Source organism: Dromiciops gliroides, chromosome 5, assembly GCF_019393635.1.
Source record: "Dromiciops gliroides isolate mDroGli1 chromosome 5, mDroGli1.pri, whole genome shotgun sequence".
NCBI lineage: Eukaryota > Metazoa > Chordata > Mammalia > Microbiotheria > Microbiotheriidae > Dromiciops > Dromiciops gliroides.
The window spans coordinates 153,107,987-153,128,516 of NC_057865.1; the positions used below are offsets into that span (position 1 = coordinate 153,107,987).

General features: G+C 33.9%; 1 protein-coding gene across 1 annotated transcript in view; it reads left to right on the forward strand.

Moving 5' to 3' along the window:
* Positions 1-15,003, forward strand: part of GNAI1 (G protein subunit alpha i1) — a 100,194-nt gene extending 85,191 nt beyond the window's left edge. Inside the window, exons 6-8 of the mRNA XM_043967900.1 lie at positions 8,942-9,071; positions 10,042-10,195; positions 12,892-15,003. Of these exons, the coding sequence (XP_043823835.1) occupies positions 8,942-9,071; positions 10,042-10,195; positions 12,892-13,082 (475 nt within the window). The 3' untranslated portion in view covers positions 13,083-15,003. The remainder of the gene's footprint in view (positions 1-8,941; positions 9,072-10,041; positions 10,196-12,891) is intronic.
* Positions 15,004-20,530: the final 5,527 nt, after the last annotated feature.

Genomic DNA, 20,530 nt, shown 5'->3' on the forward strand with positions numbered 1-20,530 from the left:
TAGGAAATTCTCTTTGGCAACTACTTGAAGTTAGTAAATATGTGAAGCACAAAGTCTTAATTATAAGGGTTACTGAAAAAGACGAGGCAAGAGGTAATGTTTTCCTGGAATAGGGTGGTAAATGTGTGAATAGAAAGAAGAAGATATATGCAAAAGATATGTTGGAGAGAGAAAGAAAGGGGGGGAGGGAGGGAGAATGAGAATTTGTAGTCATAAAGTACATACATAACACACACACATACACAAACAATATATGTATGTTAGTATGTACACACACACACAAACGGAAATAGAAGTCCATGCTTAAAGTCGAATTGAAAGTCATCTAGAGACTTTATTGTTTACTATAAGAAATGTCCAGTTAAGTTTTCCATATTATTAATAAGATTTTTATTACATCTTGAGGAAATTTAACTTGGTTTACAAGAATAAATTTAAATAATTCTGCGGTTACATGAAATATTATTTATCAGCATTAGTATTTCAAATCTAACATGTATGGTTTTTAGAACACCTTTTCTCCCCCTTCACCTATCTCTACCTTCTTTTAACTTGATTGAAAGTTTTATTATATAAAAGCATCCTTCTAGGGGAGACTGTAATGTGTTTGTGTGTGTGTGTGTGTGTGTGTGTGTGTGTGTGTGTAGAAGTTTTCGAACTCTCTTCTGCAAAGTCCAGGACCAGAATTCCGTTAATAAGAACACAAAATTTCACTTCTGGTATCAGCCAGGAGAAAACATAAAAATCATCAAATAAGTTTGGAAAAGCTCTATGCTCTGACATTAGTTGCAGTGCTGCAGAACATTGTAGACGGCAAACCTTTCCCAATGGTTTGGTTTACTTGAGTATCAAAAAATAGATAATGTGTATTTTTCAATGTTTTTTTTCCTAAAATCTTTGGGGAATGATATGTTGTACAAAACTAAGCTTTCTAATAACTAAAATTTCCTCCGAGTCAATTTTTTTCGTTTTGTTTTTTCTTAAATCATTTTATGGATGCCTTTATCAAGCACATGTTATACCACCAACATGAAATTGGTTCTTTAATACTAAGCTTAATTGAATCTTTTCTGGATGATTCAGTTATCATTAAGATCAGGCATATTTTGTTTTTTCAATAGTTGCTTTTTGTTTGTTTTTTCTCTCCGCTTCCTTCCTGTCAGTCTGCCTAATGTCACTTCTCATTGTGTCTGGTTTTAATAGCAGCTAGACCCACCCGCTTTCAGCTTTCTACTTCTTTAACAAAACTTGTTATGAATTGTAAATCATTAGTAAATTTTCCAGCAGGAGCTTTTGGGCTGTCTTTTACTGCTGGTAATTTGTGACGTCTAGGTCTGGTTTTTATGCATTGCCATGAATTTTAGGGGTAGAGCTCTTGAGGAAGAAAGTACCTAGAACTTTGGGCATACTCGCTGAGGAGGATTTACAAAAAGAAAGAGACAAGTCTTAAACAGATTGGAAAAGAATGGATAGGTTTAAATCAACATCACTGCAGGAGTGCACAAATGGACAAAATAATGAACCGATTGAAGGTTCAGAGGTGTTTTTTTTTTTTTACTTATTTGCTGCTTTTTCTAGAGTGTTGAGGTTGTAGATGTCTGGCCTCCAAATAGATAATGGGCTGTTGCTAATGTTTTGTTTTGGTTTTTTTGTTTTCCAGTCATCACTACAAAGTGATTATTATGGAGTCCCATGACATAAACCCAGAAGTTTTAGCATTGTTGTGATGCTTCATAGTATTTCCTAGCTGCCTAAAACCCACTGTTCCCTAACTTTGGAAGTAAATAAAAATGTTGAGAATGAGAGCAAAGATAAGAATGGTACTAGATGTGAAGGCATGGATGTCTTCTTTGCAGATATAGGTTCATTAAGGTGAGGAAGAAACTATTTATGAAGATGCTACATTTTCATTTGATGCTGTCAGTTTATAATTTAAGATCAGGAGACATAGGATCTTTACTCACTCTGCGTCACTAAGTAACTTAATGACCTTTTTTGTTTACTTCCTTAATACAATGCATGAATAAATAACCCCAATTTATTTTTCTTACAATTGTAAGGATAATGTAAGATTTTAACTGTTCTTTTTTTGTGGGGCAATGAGGAGGGTTAAGTGACTTGCCCAGGGTCACACAGCTCGATAAGTGTCAAGTATCTGAGTCCAGATTTGAACTCAGATTCTCCTGAATCCAGGGCCAGTGCTTGATCCACTGTGCCACCAACTGCCCCCTGCACCCTAGATTTTGAAAAAGGATATTTCATTGCACACATCCTTATGGACTAAACTTCTTTAGCATCACTCAGGCCAGGAGTAATGGGAGATGTCAAAGAATGAAATTATAAAGCTACAAAGGAAACTTCCCTTCTTTCAAGGAAGAGGGAAAATGAGATTTTTTTGAAGAGTTTGATGTGGATGCAGAGGTAACTCAGCAGGCAACATAGATTTTTAAATGAAATGTACAAATCCCAGAAGCAAGGCCAAATTCCAAGCATGGTTTTAACCCATAAATATGGTGTTAGGAATATTAAAACTCAAAAAGAATTGAGACTGGGACTGAGAGAAACTAAGGAAAACAAAGAAGGGGATTTAAAGAAAATCAAAGAAGAGATCTCTCCTTTCCTTCCAATAGATCCAATGGTATTTGATAACAAGTACAGCTACACAATTTCTATTTCATTTCTATTTTCTTTATCAAGGAGAATGACCTTTACATTGAAAATGGCAGAACAAAAAATGATAAGTGGGAAGTTGATACTGAGTGAGGAGATAGCCAGAGAACACCTAGGTCACCTTTCTCAGTATTATGACACCTAGCTCTCTTCTTCATTCTTACCTTGACCCCATCTCACATGAAGAAGTGGCTGTTTTAAATTAAGGCAAATGCCTCATCTTTGATCCTCTACCTGCTTATGTTTGCCACTTCTATCATCCTATCAACTAACCTTGGGTAATTGGTAGTTCACTCTCCTGGGCTCTTTTCTTCTTTCCATCTATACTGTTTTGCTTGCTGATCTCCCGTGTGTTCAATAATTACTTCTATGAAGACGATTCCCAGATCTATATATTGAGTCCTGATCTTTCTCCTGAGTACATCTTAAATAACCAACTACTTTTTGAACATCTCAAAAAAAGATGTCCAATACGCATCTCAAACTCAACACGTCCAAAACAGATTTTGTTATCTTTCCCCCTCAAACCATCCCCTCTTCCAGTGTTTCCTATTATTATCAGTAGCACCATTGTTCTCCCAGTCAACCAGACTTGTAACCTCAGTATCACTTTCTCATTTATATCCCACATATCCAATCTGTTGTCAGATCTTTTTTTCTACCATTACAATATCTTTTATGTAAGTTTCTTTCTCACCTCTCATAGTCACCACCCTCAAAGTCTAATGGCTCATTACCTGCAGGTTCAAATATAAAATGTTCTGTTTGTCATATAAAGCCCATCACAACTTGTCCTCTTTCTGTCCAGGCTTTTTTTTTTAACAGTGTACTCCCCTTCAGTCAGTCATAAACTATTTCTTAAGTTCCTACTATGTGACTTGCACTGTGTTAAATGCTGATTATAAAAAGAATTATAAAAAGACAGTCCTTCTCTCCAGAAGTTTACTCTGCAATCAAGCTATAGTAGCCTATTTGCTGTTCCTCACATTCATCATTTCCCAAAAGATATCTCTGTGATTCTTCACTTATTGCCCCCATACTTCAATTGTCCTCCCTCTTTACTCCCAACTCCCTACCCACTGCTAATGACTTTTCCCTGATATTATTTTCCATTTACACTATATATTTTGCCCATATATAACTATTCACATATTGTCTCCCCATTAGAATATGTGAATCCCATTTTTGTATTTCTTTGTATCCCGTGTCTATCCACAGTAATCACTAAGTGTTAGTTGAGTCTTTGACTTTTTGGTAGGTGTTATGAAGAAAACACAGAGCCTTAGGTACTTACTTGATTATATTTGTTAAATTTCAAGTACTTAATATGAAAATGTAATTTTTTCATTATTATAAATAAGGAAATAATTAATTTTCTAAATAAATATCAAGATTTTAAAAAGCTGGCCTTGGGATCAAAACAGCTCCATTCATTCCTTGTATCAATAGAAAATTCACATATGAATAACTGTAGTTGTTATTTTTTGACCGAACAATAGCAGGTAAAACATTACCTCAGATATTTAAGTCACTGGGTTGGAATGGTCATGCAAATTTATGGATTTTATACCTATTTAAGGAAGTTATGTTTTTCCCAAATGTAACAGATTTATTCCTTTGGTCATAAAGGGTATGAGAAAATAATTATGATTCAACACAGCCCAACAACACTACTAGACAAACAAAACCCCTCAAAATGAATGACATAGAGAGAGTACATTGCTAAGTTCCATCTTCTCTTTTTATTTTTGGCTACTTTTTTTTTCTTTTTATTAGATTTTTTTAATAAAGTATTTTTTTCCAATTACATGTAAAGATAGTTCTCAACTCTTGTTTATACAAGCTTTACAATTTCAGATTTTTCTCCCTCCCTCCCCTAGACAACAGGTAATCTGATATAGGTTTTATATATATAGATAGATAGATATACACACACACATATACATATGTGTATATGTATGTATGCATATATGTATATATATGTATGTATATATGTGTATATATATATAATAACATTAAACTTCTTTCTGCATTAGTCATATTATAAGAGAAAAATCAGAGGAATGAGGAAAAACCTTAAAATAGAAAAACAACAGCACCAAAAACAAAAGAAATGGTATCGTTCAATCAGCATCTGTACTCCACAGTTCTTTTATTTTTCCTGGATTTGGAGATCCTCTTCCATCATGAGTCCCCTGGAACTCTTCTGTACCATTGCATTGGTGAGAAGAATATAGTCCCTCACAGTAGATCAACACACAGTGCTGATGATACTGTGTACAGTGTTCTTCTGGTTCTGCTCATCTCACTCATCATCAGCCCACACAAGACCCTCCAGGTTTCTCTGAACTCCTCCTGCTGATCGTTTCTTACAGCACAATAGTATTCCATTACATTCATATACCACAACTTGTCCAGCCATTCCCCAATTGATGGGCATTCCCTCAACTTCCAATTCCTTGCCACCACATAAAGAGCAGCTATAAATATTTTTGTACACATGGGTCCTTTTCCCTTTTCCATGATCTCTTTGGGGAAAAGACCCAAAAGTGGTATTGCTGGGTCAAAGGGTATGCACAGCTTTATCACCCTTTGAGCATAATTCCAAATTGTTCTCCAGAATGGTTGGATCGGTTCACAGCTCCACCAACAATGCATTAGTGTTCCAAAATTATTTTATAGAGCTAGAAAAATTAATAACAAAACTCATCTGGAAAAACAAAAACTCAAGAATTTCAAGGGAAATAATGAAAAAAATGCACAGGAAGGTGGGTTAGCTGTACCAAACCTGGAGCTTTACTATAAAGCAGCAGTCATCAAAACTATCTGGTACTGGCTAAGAAATAGAGTGGAGGATCAAAGGAATAGGCTAGGCACAGGAAACACAGTACTAAATGACACTAGTAATGTAGTGTTTGATAAGCCCAAAGACTCCAGCTTCTGGGATAGGAACTCAGTATTTGACAAAAACTGCTGGGAAAACTGGAAGACAGTATGGCAGAAATTAGGCATAGACCAACATCTTATACCTTATACTAAAATGAAGTCAAAATGGATACATGATTTAGACATAAGAGGTGATACCATAGGTAAACTAGGAGAGAAAGAATAGTCTACCTTTCAGATCTTTGGAAAGGAGAACAGTTTATGACCAAACAAGAGATAGAGAATATTATAAAATACAAAATGGATGATTTTGATTACATTAAATTAAAAAGGTTTTGTACAAATAGAAGCAATGCATCCAAAATTAGAAGGGAGGCAGAAAGCTAGGAAACAATTTTTATGGCCAGTACTTCTGATAAAGGCCTCATTTCTAAAATATATAGGGAACTAAATCAAATTTATAAGAATCCAAGTCTTTCCCCAATTGAGAAATGGTCAAAGGATATGAACAGGCAGTTTTCTGATGAAGAAATCAAAGCTATCTATTCCCATATGAAGAAATGCTCTAAATCACTAATGATTAGAGAGATGCAAATTAAAACAACTCTGAGGTACCACCTGACACCTATCAGATTGGCTAAAATGAAAAAAAAGGAAAATAATAAATGTTGGAGAAGCCGTGGAAAATTTGGAACACTAATCCATCTTCTCATAAAAAAAGATAGTTTTATACGTCTAATTCCTTTTTAAATGAAGTACACCAATGTTTAAACATGGTATGTCATATAAAACATACTATATCATGTAATTTTAGATTTCTGTGATGCATCTTAAACCTATTATGCAGTCACACTGAACCAATACAGAAATAACAACAATTTTTCTTCCTTGAGTTCTCTTTGTTTCTCAGCTAGCTGGCTTTGACCCTAAGCAATTCACTAAAACTGTTGTCACTAATGTAATTGTTTACTACTGTCTGGCCAAGGTTAATATCCTATTCTCAATCATTGTGTCCCTTGACCTGTGGACTAAAGGAACATTGCTTATGTCATTTATGTCTTAGATTTTTTTTTCTCTTCATCCCTAGTGGAAAACATAAGGTACTTCCATGGTAAAATTCTCATCACCTCTAATTACCAAGTTGAGGCTCTAATGAAGCATAAAATTATTTTACATTGTACAGTTAAAATACTATACATTGTGCTAATTGGTAGATCCAAATTTAGGTCTTTTATTGCTAGAAGTTTTAAGAGTGTTTGTTGGCAATCTTTACAGAGCTACATCTATTCAATTCCTAAAGTAAATCTTATTTACAATTGTTTGGATTCCAATAAAGTTTTTGTAAAAGTTTTTATTGCTATTTTCTTAGGAAATTGAGCAGATGAGTATTTATAAATGTATATTTGGGGTTTTACCTATCTGATCTAATCAGAGGCAACTAGGTAGAGAAGTGGATAGAGCATTGACTTTGAGTCAATTTGAGTCAATTTCAAATTCATCTTTAGACACTTTAAAGTATATGACGTTGGGCAAATCACTTAATCTCTCCTTCAGTTTCTTCATCTGTAAAATGGGGGTAAAAATAACACCTCTCAGAATTGTTGTGAGGATAAACTAATAGAAGATTTGTAAAGCATTTTGCAAATCTTAAAGTACTATATAAATGCTATCTGTTATTATTACCTACTTTGTGCTTAATCTCATCGTTTTTGTTTTGTTACATTCTAATGGATTAATGAATTATATCTATTTATTAGGTGGCATACTGATTTATTATTTGTTCATAGCCAAGTCATTTGACATCTTTGGGGTTTCATTTTTATCGTCTATAAAAGTCAACGGCGAGGGGCAGCTAGGTGGCGCAGTGGATAGAGAACTGGCCCTGGATTCAGAAGGACCCAAGTTCAAATCTGGCCTCAGACACTTGACACTTACTAGCTGTGTGACCCTGGGCAAGTCACTTAACCCCCATTGCCCTGCAAAAAAAAAAGTCAATGGGACTATGAGCCATTCCTCAGTTGATAAATGGTCAAAAGTTTTCAGAAAAAGAAAATGAAGCTATCAATAGTCACATAAAAATACTCTAAATTAATATTGATTAGAGAAATGCAAATTAAGGCAATGCTGAGATACTGCCTCACACCTGTCAGCTTGACTAACCTGACAGAAAAGGGAAATGACAAATGCTGGAGGGGATTTGGAAAAATTGGGATACTGATGTACTGTTGCTGAAGCTGTGAACTTTTGGCTAATATTGCTCTACAGGGAAAATTTTTACTATGACAATTAAACATTGCCCACTTTAGAGCAGCATCTATATAAATAAATTTAAACTGTACCAATATATGTAAAGTTATTACATAAATAGATGTTATATAGTATGTCAATTTAGTGCTTATCTTTAAAAGTATTTAGGTATATAACGGGAAGAAAAAAGGAAGTACTCTTTTGCTAAAATAATGTCATTTCCCTGTTAAGAAACCCACATTAGCCTATAGTAATAACCAACTAATCAATCATCTCTTGCTAATTTTATAAAATCAGTGTTCTTTCATTTTAATTACAGGACCTTCCTATGTGCATCATAAGCCACTATGACTCACCATGTCTTCCTATGATATAGTTTATTCCTTGTCCCTGCCTTCCTACTTAACTTTCCTTTCAATTTAACTTTACTGTCCTTAATGTTATCTTTCCTATCTCTTTATCACAACCCTTTTTTTCTTCAGAGCAGTCACCTAAAATCCCCTACTTCATAAAAATACTATATCCTATATCCACTGAAATAGTAAGGAAAGAAGTGTGGCCTCTCTCTGATAATAGACCTGGGTCTGCTAATTGATGGTGTGAACTTGGTTGGATCTTTATCATTCTGATTTATAAGTATTCACACCACCCAAGGCTTTTTGAACTATGTGTAGTTTGTGTTGTATTCTTCAATACTATTTTGTGTGTTCCTTTCTAAATGTTTTGACCTTTTTTTTAGCTATGCTTTGTCTACTCAATTGTTTTATAAGCTCTTCTTGAACATGGATTATCTGTCTTTCAGATTTTAAGATGATACTCTACCATTAATAGCGGTTCAATCATTTTTAACTGAGTATACTTAAGTTAAGCAGGTTTTTTGAAGATACATGCATGTGTATAAGTATATGTATATATATGTACATGTACATGTATATAATAGATACATATTTGCTTTCCTCACTTCTCCTACCCCACAATGTTATAATTTCAGCCTTTTAAAAAATCAAAATATTGTGCTAATTTTTCTTTTACATCATCATCAGGAAGCCTTATAGCTATTTTGTTGACAGTTCAGTATTCCTAAGACTGCTGAATATTTTGAAACCATGTCAACAAACTATTTTTTTTTCTATTATAGAATGTTTGATGTGGGAGGTCAAAGATCTGAAAGGAAGAAGTGGATCCATTGCTTTGAAGGAGTAACTGCTATCATATTTTGTGTAGCACTTAGTGACTATGACCTGGTTTTGGCCGAAGATGAAGAAATGGTAAGTATAATTACTTTTTAAGAACTGAATGTCAAAGTAAATAGTATTGTGGTTTTACCCAGTATAGTTTAAAAAAAAAGTTTTGTTTTGTTTTGATCAGTAACTGACAGATCAGCATTGAGAGATCTTATTAAGAGATCTTTAGTAGATCTTGTAAAAGATCTGCTAGGAAAGAAAGATTGATGAGAAGCCATAGTTTTAACAAGTTAAATCTCTAGTGATCCAACATGATGTGTTCCTGCATGCCAGACATACCCATAACTCACACAAGTGGAAGAAACTCTTGTTCCTTCCTTCCCTCCTCCCACTCCCTAACCAGAGGGGAAAGTAATAAGACAAAAAAGTTCTACATTCATATCTATAAGCACCACAGAGCTGTGGTACAAAAGATGACAATGGATTAAGATCATAGACCAAAGATTGTATTTTCCAATTTTTTAGTTACAGTAGTAGAGTGGTTAATACATGTTAGCAATATATTGTTATATATTACATATAAATGTTCATTGTTCATATTAAAATAATAATGTTAAAAATACACATTCCCCTCTGAAGTGGCCCCATAGGATTTTGGGGAGGAAAAAGGATGAATTTAGGAAAGAGGTAAAGAATAGAAGAGAAGTAAATATTTTCAGTACCACATGAGACATTATGAATCTACCCTATGAGGCTTGTAGAGGTCAAGAACATTTGTTTTATTATCATATTTAACCTCCCACACCAGAATTTTCTAAAACATATTACACTTTGAGTAAAACCTATAACTTGAACACCTCAATTTTAACATATGGGTTTTCATTACTTCATTTCAAATTAGTAATGAGAAGATGCCAGTTTTGAGCTGGCAGTAATTTATCTTTACAAAAATTCCTGTTAGTCACTTAACTAAGCTTTACTTCATTAAAAATTGTGCATTTATGAAATTATTTTTATTCTTGATATAATGGTATTTATATCATTTTTACAATAGAATCGGATGCATGAAAGTATGAAATTGTTTGACAGCATCTGCAACAACAAATGGTTTACAGATACATCTATTATTCTTTTTCTAAACAAGAAGGATCTCTTTGAAGAAAAAATTAAAAGGAGTCCTCTCACAATCTGCTATCCTGAATATGCAGGTATTTTACTTTCTTTGGGAAATTTGTCAAGTCAATTAGTCTTTTATGTATTGCCGAAAACTCCTTTATAGTGGAAATTTTCACTTTCATGTGATACTGTTCTTGCAGAAATTATCACTTTTAATCCATTTAGAAAAAAACCTACATTTATCAAGGACTTCTTTTGTACTGGAGGAAAGTCTATGTCTTTAGTGGATTAAAACTCACTAGCCTCTAAGTAGGGAAAATTTGGGTTCGAGTGCACATTCTTATAAGGCCAGGTTGTGGAACCCAAACTAGTTAGTCTTTCATTCAGTATCTAAGTAACTATTTAGAACTATAAATTGCATAATACTTGCAGATGTGCATTGAATGGAGTTGGCCATCTTCATGATTTAACCCATTTCTTGGTAATTTTTTTTTTTGGATTTTGGTACCAGAGCTATGATTTTTTCCCACTGGAGATCACTCTAGAAGAGAAAACTTCCTTCAGGGGTATAGATCTATCATTTACAGCCCTAGGCTGTTACCCAAGAGCCCTGATTGAGAAACTAAGTTCCAACTTGAGCCTACATAACTAGATTCTGTCAGAGTATGTTCTTTAATTCAGGTCTTCCTTCTTCCTTCTTATACAAAGTGAGTATTTAGAGTACAAAGTGCTATGGTAAAATCACAAGAAGAAAAAGCCATTTTGAAATGGAGATTCCCTTGGGAATCAAGGAAAACTTCATGGACAAGGTGCTATTTTAAGCAAAGTCTTGAAAGGTAGATAAAATTTAAATATGCAGTAAGCAAAGTTACAGAGAAAATACTGGACATTTACAGTAGTTGAGGCATAGAATGTGTTGAGCATAGCAAAGAGTTCTAGAAAGGTAGGCAAATTAAACTGTTAGAATAATTTTCTGTTTTATAATGTTTTTAACTCATAAAATAAGGAGTATTTGATGTCACTTATTAATATCATAGATAACAATGGAATTGTCATTTTTCAGAAAGGTTTTCAGTTCTTACTGTTTATAGATTTTTGTCTTGAGCTCCTGAGGCTTCTGTTTTCCCTCAATACCAGCTTACTTGGGTACTTCATCAGTTCCGTGTAGATGATTCCCATTTCTCTGTATCCATCTCTAATCTATTGCCTGATCTACAGTCCCAAATCACCAGCTACCTTTTAGACATCTCAATTTGAGGTTTCATATGCATCTCAAATTTAACATATTCAAAAGAGAGCTCATTATTTTTACCCCATACCTTTTCTCTTCCCAATGTCCCTAACACTTTTGAGAGCTGCCACTCTCTTCCCAATCATTTAGGCTTATAGTCAGTGTGACCCTTAGCTCCTCATGCATTCAACATATCCAATCCATTTCCAAACCTTGTCATTTCTACCTTCAGGACATGTTGAGAATATATCCCTGTCTCTCCACTCACAGCCACCACCCTAACTGAACCCTGTATCATCACTCACCTGGATTGTCATAATAGTCTTCAACTTGATGTCCCTAACTTAACTCTCATCACTGCAACCTGTAATCCTTTCAGTTGCAAAGAATAAAAAAATAAACAAACACATTCCTGAAGTGTAGGTCTGATCATTTTAAACTTTTCTAACTCCAGCATATATGTAAACATACTAAATAATCATTTTCTTGCCCTGTTTCCTGCACTATACAATTTGATCTTACTAATCTGCCCTACTGTCTTTAGATGGCAATTTAGAACCAAATGAGAGAATATATGTAAAGTACTACATAGAAATGCTTTATAATTTAGTTAATAATAATGCTAAGGAGGAATAAATGTTGCTTCATTTGTGGAAAAATAGTATTTCAATTATTTGGGGTTTTTGTTTTGTTTTTGTTTTTTAAAGTGAGGTTGAGTTGTGATAATGAAATTCTTTTGTTCTATAAGAAATAACAAGGAAGATGGTTTCAGAAAAACCTAGGAAGATTTATATGAACTGATACAAAGTAAAGTGAGCAGAATCAATAGAACATTCTACACAGTAACAGCATTATTGTAATGTTCAACTGTGAAACACTAATGACTAATCATTTTAATGATCCAAGCTGATTCCAAAGAACTCATCATGAAAAATGCTATCCATTTCAGAGAGAGAACTCATGAACTATGAGTGTAGATTGAAGCAGACTTTTTTCACTTTATTTTTCTTGCCTTTTTTTCAACATGACAAATATGAAAATATGCTTTGCATGACTTCACATGTATAATTGATGTCATATTGCTTGCCTTCCTAATGGGTAAGGGAGGGGATAGAAGGAGGAAGTGGACTTGGAACTTATTTTTTTTTTAACGAAGGCTAAAAATCAAAATTCCGCCCCCCACGCCCCTGCCAAAAAAAAGAAAAGAAAAAAGTCATGTTGTTTAGGTAGTGAGTTGTAGTGAATAATGGGGGCTCTCTTTTGGGTAAGGATGACCTAAGTTCAGCTCCTGCCTTAGACACAAAAAATGGTTATGAGACTGTGAGCAAGTCATTTAGCATCCATGTGTCTCAAGTAAATCTCAGAGAACAAAAGTAGCAGATGCATTGCCAGTTGGCATCATGGGAAGGAATTTGGAAACAGGCATTCATCATAAAGATGAAATTTGAACTTATTCCCCATTCTCCACCTTGAAAATTTTTGCCATGAGTTAGCTTTACTTTATTTTTTTTATTTGAAATTTATTTAATTGTTTTGCTTGACTTTTCCCCATTTAAGGTTCAAATACATATGAAGAAGCAGCAGCATATATTCAGTGTCAGTTTGAAGACCTCAACAAAAGAAAGGACACAAAGGAAATATACACCCACTTCACGTGTGCCACAGATACTAAGAATGTTCAGTTTGTGTTTGATGCCGTAACAGATGTCATCATAAAAAATAATCTAAAGGATTGTGGCCTCTTCTAAGATTTTTAAGTTTAATGGTAAATCAAGTTTCTTAAGCCAAATGTAATTAAATTTGGAGCTGTATACACAGGAGCCTCACTATAGTATGACAAGTTGTAGCATGAAATTCACAAGGCAAGGTCCATCAGTGACCTCATTTGAAGATTGCCCCCCCTCCCCCACTGGAAATATCAGAAGGACCTTATTGTAACACTGTTAAGCCTATAACAGAGTCCTCAAGCATGGTTCCTAGGACAAAGTTATAGCGAGGCTCCAGTGTATGGTGTTTGCATATTTGCAAATATGGAAATTATTCTGTGCATACCTATATTTATAAGTTTAATTATTGACCTTTAGGTTTGAAGAATGGCTTCACAAAATTCTAACCTGATGGTTTCCAAGGTGACAGATATAAAGTGACTTGTGCTGAATGATAGACCAGTACTGTATTTGCCAGTTTTAAACAGCTTTATTTATGTTCATGTCTTGTAAATTTTTAAGTACAGTAATATTAAGAAACATTGAAAAACTACCTTGATTGTATGTATACTTGTAATTGTAGGAATGTTATTTGTACAAACATTGAACAAAATATTTTAATAACTTGGTTTGTCCTCTAAATTTGTTGTTTTATTGAAATGCTCTTAAAAAGAGGATGAATATACTTGCCTTTGGATTAATTATTTAAACAAATCTTGTATATTTTAGTTTTTTTTTTCTTTTTAAAGGTGCATGCTGCCTTATTCTCTTTTAGGTTTCAGTTACAGAACTCAGATGTTTTTCCAATTTTTTGATATGTTGTAGCCAGTTTCACATTTAGTGTTATACCTAATTTTTATTCATTTAACTTAAGTTTTCACTCTTAAATTTACAATGTGATTGGTATATATGCATTGCCTTAATGGTGATGCCATAATTAATTTTTATACCTTTTAAATGAATAAGCCTTTATTTATAAGTAAGTTGAGATGGATGTTGAGAGCATTTTTGTGGGCTAAAATGTGAGTGTAATAAATTTAGAGACATTCATTTGTGTATTTCCTTTGGGAAACTCCTTGTACCTAGCATACATGATAGTTTGAATAGTCTACTACTGATTCAGCACAAGCTTTAAGTTTAGCTATATAACTAGATACAGATTTTATTAACCTGCTATGCTGAAATTGCCCTTTTTTCTTCTAGAATATTCATACTGCCTCCAAGCATCTTCGGTATATTTTATTTCATTTTTTAAATGTTTCATTTCTTTTAAACATGAACAATTATGTTTTCAAAATATAAGTACTAATGTTTATTAGAAGTAAATAATAGTCTATACTCAAGTGTTACATATCACTGAGATGTTGCACTTTGATAAAAACCATTACTTTTCCATTACTTGGGCTTGTCTCCCTGTGTACCTGTTTAAGCCATTTTCAGCAAAAAAAAAAGGGGGGGGCTTTTCTGCTCATCCGAGAAAAATGCTATTTTAATTGTTTGCTTGTAAGCAAGTTACATGGTGTTTAGCTCATATTTGATTTCACTCTGCCAGTTGGCATCCATCAGTTTTTGTGTGTCTATGTACTTTAAAGTACTTACATGTGACTTTGCATTTATGTCAGTCTCAATTATAAGAGCTTTTTAAAAAAAAACATAATTGGAAGTAATTGGAAGTAATCAAAATTTTCTAACTTTGTTGATCTAAATTCTTTATGTGCCTTTTCTGAAAAAATGTTTTTCATTGAATTTATTGATGGAAGAACTGCTACATATGTCCACAGTATGAAGGTGAGAATAAAAAAATATATACTATGAAAAAATTTCCATCATAAGAAATATGGTTGAAAGGAAAAAACAAACAAGGAAGACACATTGGTCAGCCATCACTGAGGACCTGAACTTTATTCTATGTAATTCTGTGTTACTAATAAAGCCTAATAAATTTAAGATTTTTAAAATTTTACAATCCAGTTTGTTGATTCCATGTATTACTTTGAATTCTGAATATATTGCAGTCTAATAGGTGTCTCAAACTCCATCTTTACAAATATTTTTTTTTCTTTTACTGTACTAAGAAATCAGTCCAACCCTCTCAAAATTTATTCATTGCTTAGACCTGCAGTTTGCTCCCTGTTTTTTGGTTTTGGTTTTGGGTTTTTTTGGGGCAGTGCAATGAGGGTTAAGTGACTTGCCCAGGGTCACACAACTATCTAGTGTCAAGTGTCAGAGGTCAAATTTGAACTCAGGTCCTCCTGAATCCAGGGCTGGTGCTTTATCTACTGCACCACCTAGCTGCCCCCTACTTCCTGGTTTGTTTGTTTTGTTTGTTTTGGTTTGGTTTGTTTTGGTTTGGTTTGCTTTGGTTTTGGTTTGGTTTTCCTTATACAGAGAACAAGAAATTTATTATAGCTTACATTTCCCCAAGAAATATGCCGTATGTCTTACATAAGTCTTAATTTCCTAAAGTGAAATGAATTGAGCTCAGCCAGCACTTTGATGGGGAAGATCCTCTCATTAGGGAATAAATCATGACTTCTACAACCTACCTATAAAACTTCCATGTCAAAGTCATTGCAGAAGAATAACCTATGAATTTCCCAAATGCTCTTCCCTGCTGTGAAAATTACCTACCATTTGCATTGGTGAGTTAGAACTTTAGGAAGCATACAAACTTGTTAAGTAGAGAAATTGTTTCTTTTCCAAAAAGAATAAAGGAGACACACAGCATCATATTGGCTTTTTTTTCCTTTTAATCATTAGCCTCTTTTGAATGGAATTTGCAAGTAAGGCTATACAGTAAATACAAGCTTTCTTCTACCATGTCGTTTTCCACATAGCAGCAGTATTATCAGACAATATATATTTATATTTCCTTGAGATTCATGCCTCAATGCCTCCTGTATAAAAGCATTCAATTAAAATTCTGTCTTTCTAAGACAACTGAGCATTTCCAAGTTTTCATTATTTATTACAGTTGTTGACATTATAGACAATTGAGTTGGCTTAATTATTTGCTACCATTAAATATTGACATGTGAACTATTTTCTTTTCTCTGTTCCTTTTAATCTAAAAAGCCTTTGTGATTATGAGCTAAGTTTTCTGAAATAAGATATCAGATTAGGTATATAAATAAATATAGTAATACCTGTACTTCCTGAATGGGTAGGAAATGAATAAAGTTGGATCCTAATACATAATGAAATGCCTACTATTATGTGTAATCCTTAAATCCCTCCAGTACACAGCATTTGAAAATATATATATATAAAAGGCTTACTTTAAAAAAAAAAGTCTTAGGATAGAGTGATATGCCTCCCCCTCACCTTGTAGCATAATTCTTTATTGAGAATATTGAGGACTTTAGACTTGAGTTCCCTTTTCTCTTGTTCTTTTTATCTCACAGTTCTTTTAATGCATCACCCATTCTCTACTGCTTTCCCTTGTTCCCTGACAAAGGCTTTCTTGCCAAGGGCAATCTCTCTATATGTGCACTTCTTCCCATCTTCCCCTCCCTTTTCATCTTTTCCAGCAAATTACAATCTTGACCATTTCTTCCCTTTTCCTCCTCCAAATCTTTAAATGTTTCTTCACCTAATGGTTCTTTCCTTACTACCTTCAAATATAGTTATCCCCCTATTCTAAAAACGAGAAGAACCAAACATACACGAACAAAAAAACCTTTACTGGATCTACCATCCCCTTAAGTTCTTTTCCTATATCTCTAACCTTTTTTAGCCAACCTCCTAGAAAAAAGACATTCACACTCATTACCTCCACCCTGTTTTCCCCTCAACCCTTTGCAGTTTGTCTTTGACCTCAATACCTGATTGAAACTCCTCTCTAGGTGGTGTAGTGGATAAAGCACTGGCCCTGGATTCAGAAGGACCTGAGTTCAAATTTGACCTCAGATACTTGACATTTACTAGCTGTGTGACCCTGGGCAAGTCACTTAACCCCCATTTCCCTGAAAAAAAACACAACATTCCTCTCTTCATAGTTACCAATGATCCTTTACTTGCTGGATCTAGATCTGATGGTTTTTTGTTTTTGTTTCTGTTTTTGTTTTTGTTTTTCAGTTCTCATATTTATAAACTATCTACTACATTTGACACTTTTGACCAGCCTCTTCCTAGATAATCTTTTCTCTTTGAGCCTTATGACACTTTTCTGGTATGTCTGTTTTTCCTACATATGTTGTTAACAACTCTTCAGTCTGCTTTGCCAGTGTATTATGCATATCGTGTTCCTAACTGATTGATTTCTCCCTTCCCCTCTCCCCCCATACCTGTATTTTCTCTCTCTATGCTCTTAGAGAAACCTATAAACTCACAGATATCTCCTCTCAACAGCTACAATCTTAGTTCATACCTATATCAGGTAATAATCATCAGCTTAGAGATAATAATAATAATACCCAAATCAGTTATGTAGATATAGATATAAATCTATGCCCCCCTCTCTCAACAGCTACATTCTTAGTTCATGCCTTTATCATTTCTTGCTTAGGTTTCCAAAGTGATCTCTCTGCATCAAGTATCTACCCATTAGAAGATAGTGACCTCTAGAATAAAATCTGAATTCTTCTGATTGATTTTTTTTGTTTGTTTTTTTGTGAGGCAATGAGGGTTAAGTGACTTGGCCAGGGTCACACAGCCAGTAAATGTCAAGTGTCTGAGGCTGGGTTTGAACTCAGGTCCTCCTGAATTCAGGGCCAGTGCTTTATCCACTGCACCACCTAGCTGCCCCCTCTTATTGATTTTTAAAACCCTTCACAATATGGCCCCAAACTCGTCTTTCCAGCCTCATTGGGCATACAAACACACACATACACATACATCTACGCATATATGCACACATATATATTTATATAGATATATGCATTCATACACATACATACACAAATTGCATATGAATGGGAAAATGCTAAAAAAGAGCCACAAGAAGAGTAAAGGAAATTCAGAAAGGATAGTGTTGCAACTAACTCATTAACTTCAAAGTTTATGCACAAAAGCTGCATATGAGAGATTCACAGTGCATATAATCCTCTTTCTGTTACTTTTATAAAGATAAACTTATGGTTATTAATAATGTCCTAAAAGTGAAATTTTTTTCTCAAAATTCCTTGTTTCCTTCAAATTTCAGTTGAAGTACCATCTCTATTAAGGTCTTTACAAAAAGGAAACATGGCATCAAAACCCTGGCCTGGAATCAGAAACCTGGGTTTGAATCATGTCTCAAACATTTATTAGCTATTCTACCATAGGTAGGTCATTTAACCTCTATGGGACTCCTGATCCACAAAATGAGTGGGTTGAACCTGACCTCCAACTCTAAAATCCATGACCTTGTGATCTCCCCAGTTTCTAGTGGTCTTCTCTCTTCCTTCCTCGATTCATACTTACAGATACCCTGAAATTTATTTAGTATATATTTTGTATCTATTTTTATGTTTGTTTTTTCTCCTTTTGAAAGTAAACTACTTGAGAGAAGAAACTAATTTTTATCACTTCCCCAATGCCGGGCACACAGGAAGTATTTGTTTATTGGTTGGTTGAGAACAAGTTATGTAGACAAGTCTTAGAGTTTCACTTTCCACATCTATAAAATAGGTATGATAATATTTGAACTATTTGCCATAAGCTTATTTGACAAAAATATTTTATAAATTCTAAACTGCCATATAAAATGCGAATCATGATAGTTTTATATTGATAAATAAACTCAGTGGACTCTATTGCATGTCAAGATATGGAGCAAAGATTTTTCATTCACTTTTTGTTTCCAGTGTCCTGGGACTCTATAAAATTAGTATATGTGCCTCAAAACTGATATTTGGGTATTCATAGATCTTTCAGTTCGAATTCTTTCCAGGATATCCTTCATGATACTAGAAGAGGTGAGCATATCTTTTTTTATATTCCTTGGTACTCAGTTTGATACTCAGTTGCAGAAAATTATCTACCTATTTGCATCTATTACACAATATTATATCATTTTACCTTAAATGAGGAAAATAATTTGTTCTTAGAGAGTCATTAAAGCTGCATTATGTTATGAACTACAATCATTTTAATACCAACAAATATTATCTTATTCTCTTTATACCTCTTTGAAACTAAACATCTGCTGTGAAATATATGAAAGCTTATTTGTTTCATCTTCATGTTGTTATCATTGATGCCTCTATGTGGACATAGAAAAATTTTGTATACTCATATCTTCTTATTTGGTTTTGGAGTGGACACTGTACAATTTCCCCAGCCTTTCTTTATAAACTTTTTCTTTAGAGAGGCATTGTGTTAGAGTGGACAAGGTTCTATTTGGGATGTCAAACATGAGTTTAAATTCTGCCTACGATACTACTTGTATGGTCCTCTCTGACATTCACTTCCCTCATCTGAAAGATGATTCAGAGAGCATTAACAGCCCTGAGATGAATGCCTCAGGCTCATTATGAAATATTGAAGATTGTTATAGATGATGTAGAGGCAATTAGATGGCCTAGGAGATAAAGCACTAGTCCAGGAGTCAGGAAGATCTGAATTCAAATGTGGCCTCAGACACCAATTAGCGCGCACACACTCTCTCTCTCTCTCTCTCTCTCTCTCTCTCTCTCTCTCTCTCTCTCTCTCTCACACACACACACACACACACACACACACACACACACACACACACACACAAGTGGATATATCTTCTTCTTAGCAATTCATTTGCATTTACTGTAAAGGAAAAAAAATGTAGCACATGCAGCTCATTGCTGCCTTTTTAGCATCATTTCCAAAAAATTTTTTTATTTCCCAAATTTGTCAGAATGCCTACTGACAAAAGGTTAATATGGTTAATAATAACTTTACTAATCTCAATTTTTCAAGGTGTTGTCTTTGATTTTAGTTCAAACTTTATATTACAAGATGAAAGCCAAAGGAATTATCAGGGGAGAAAGAAATGTGAATCATATTTTATGTTTTCATCTATAAAAAATATAGGAAAACATCCAGCAAAAACAACTTCTAAATTCTGATGTTTATCCCAAACTAACAATAACAACCAGGGTGAGTACTGAAAAATACATTTTGTTTATACTGATGCAGATACTTGGAAAATACTGACTCTGATTATTAATATATTTAATATATTATATAGCCAACCATTTTAAGTCACTGAGAAGATAATGTTATGAACATTGAAAAAGACTGTTACGTAGGCAAAGTTTAAGAATAAAAATATTTCAGAGATGAATAATTTGATTCCCTTTCTCAGATCTTAAGAACTATTGACTTGGTTCAAGTCCTCTGGAAATAATTACTCAGGATGACATATAGAATAGACTTCTAGGTTCATTGATATTTCATTATTTACAGAAACCTGCTTTATGGTTCGTGAGGGTTCAAATTTAGAAATGTAGTCAATTTGTAGAGGCAGGATTATTGTCATCCCTATTTCACCCTGATTCCTGTAATGAAGTCCAAGAAGAGTCCATTATATC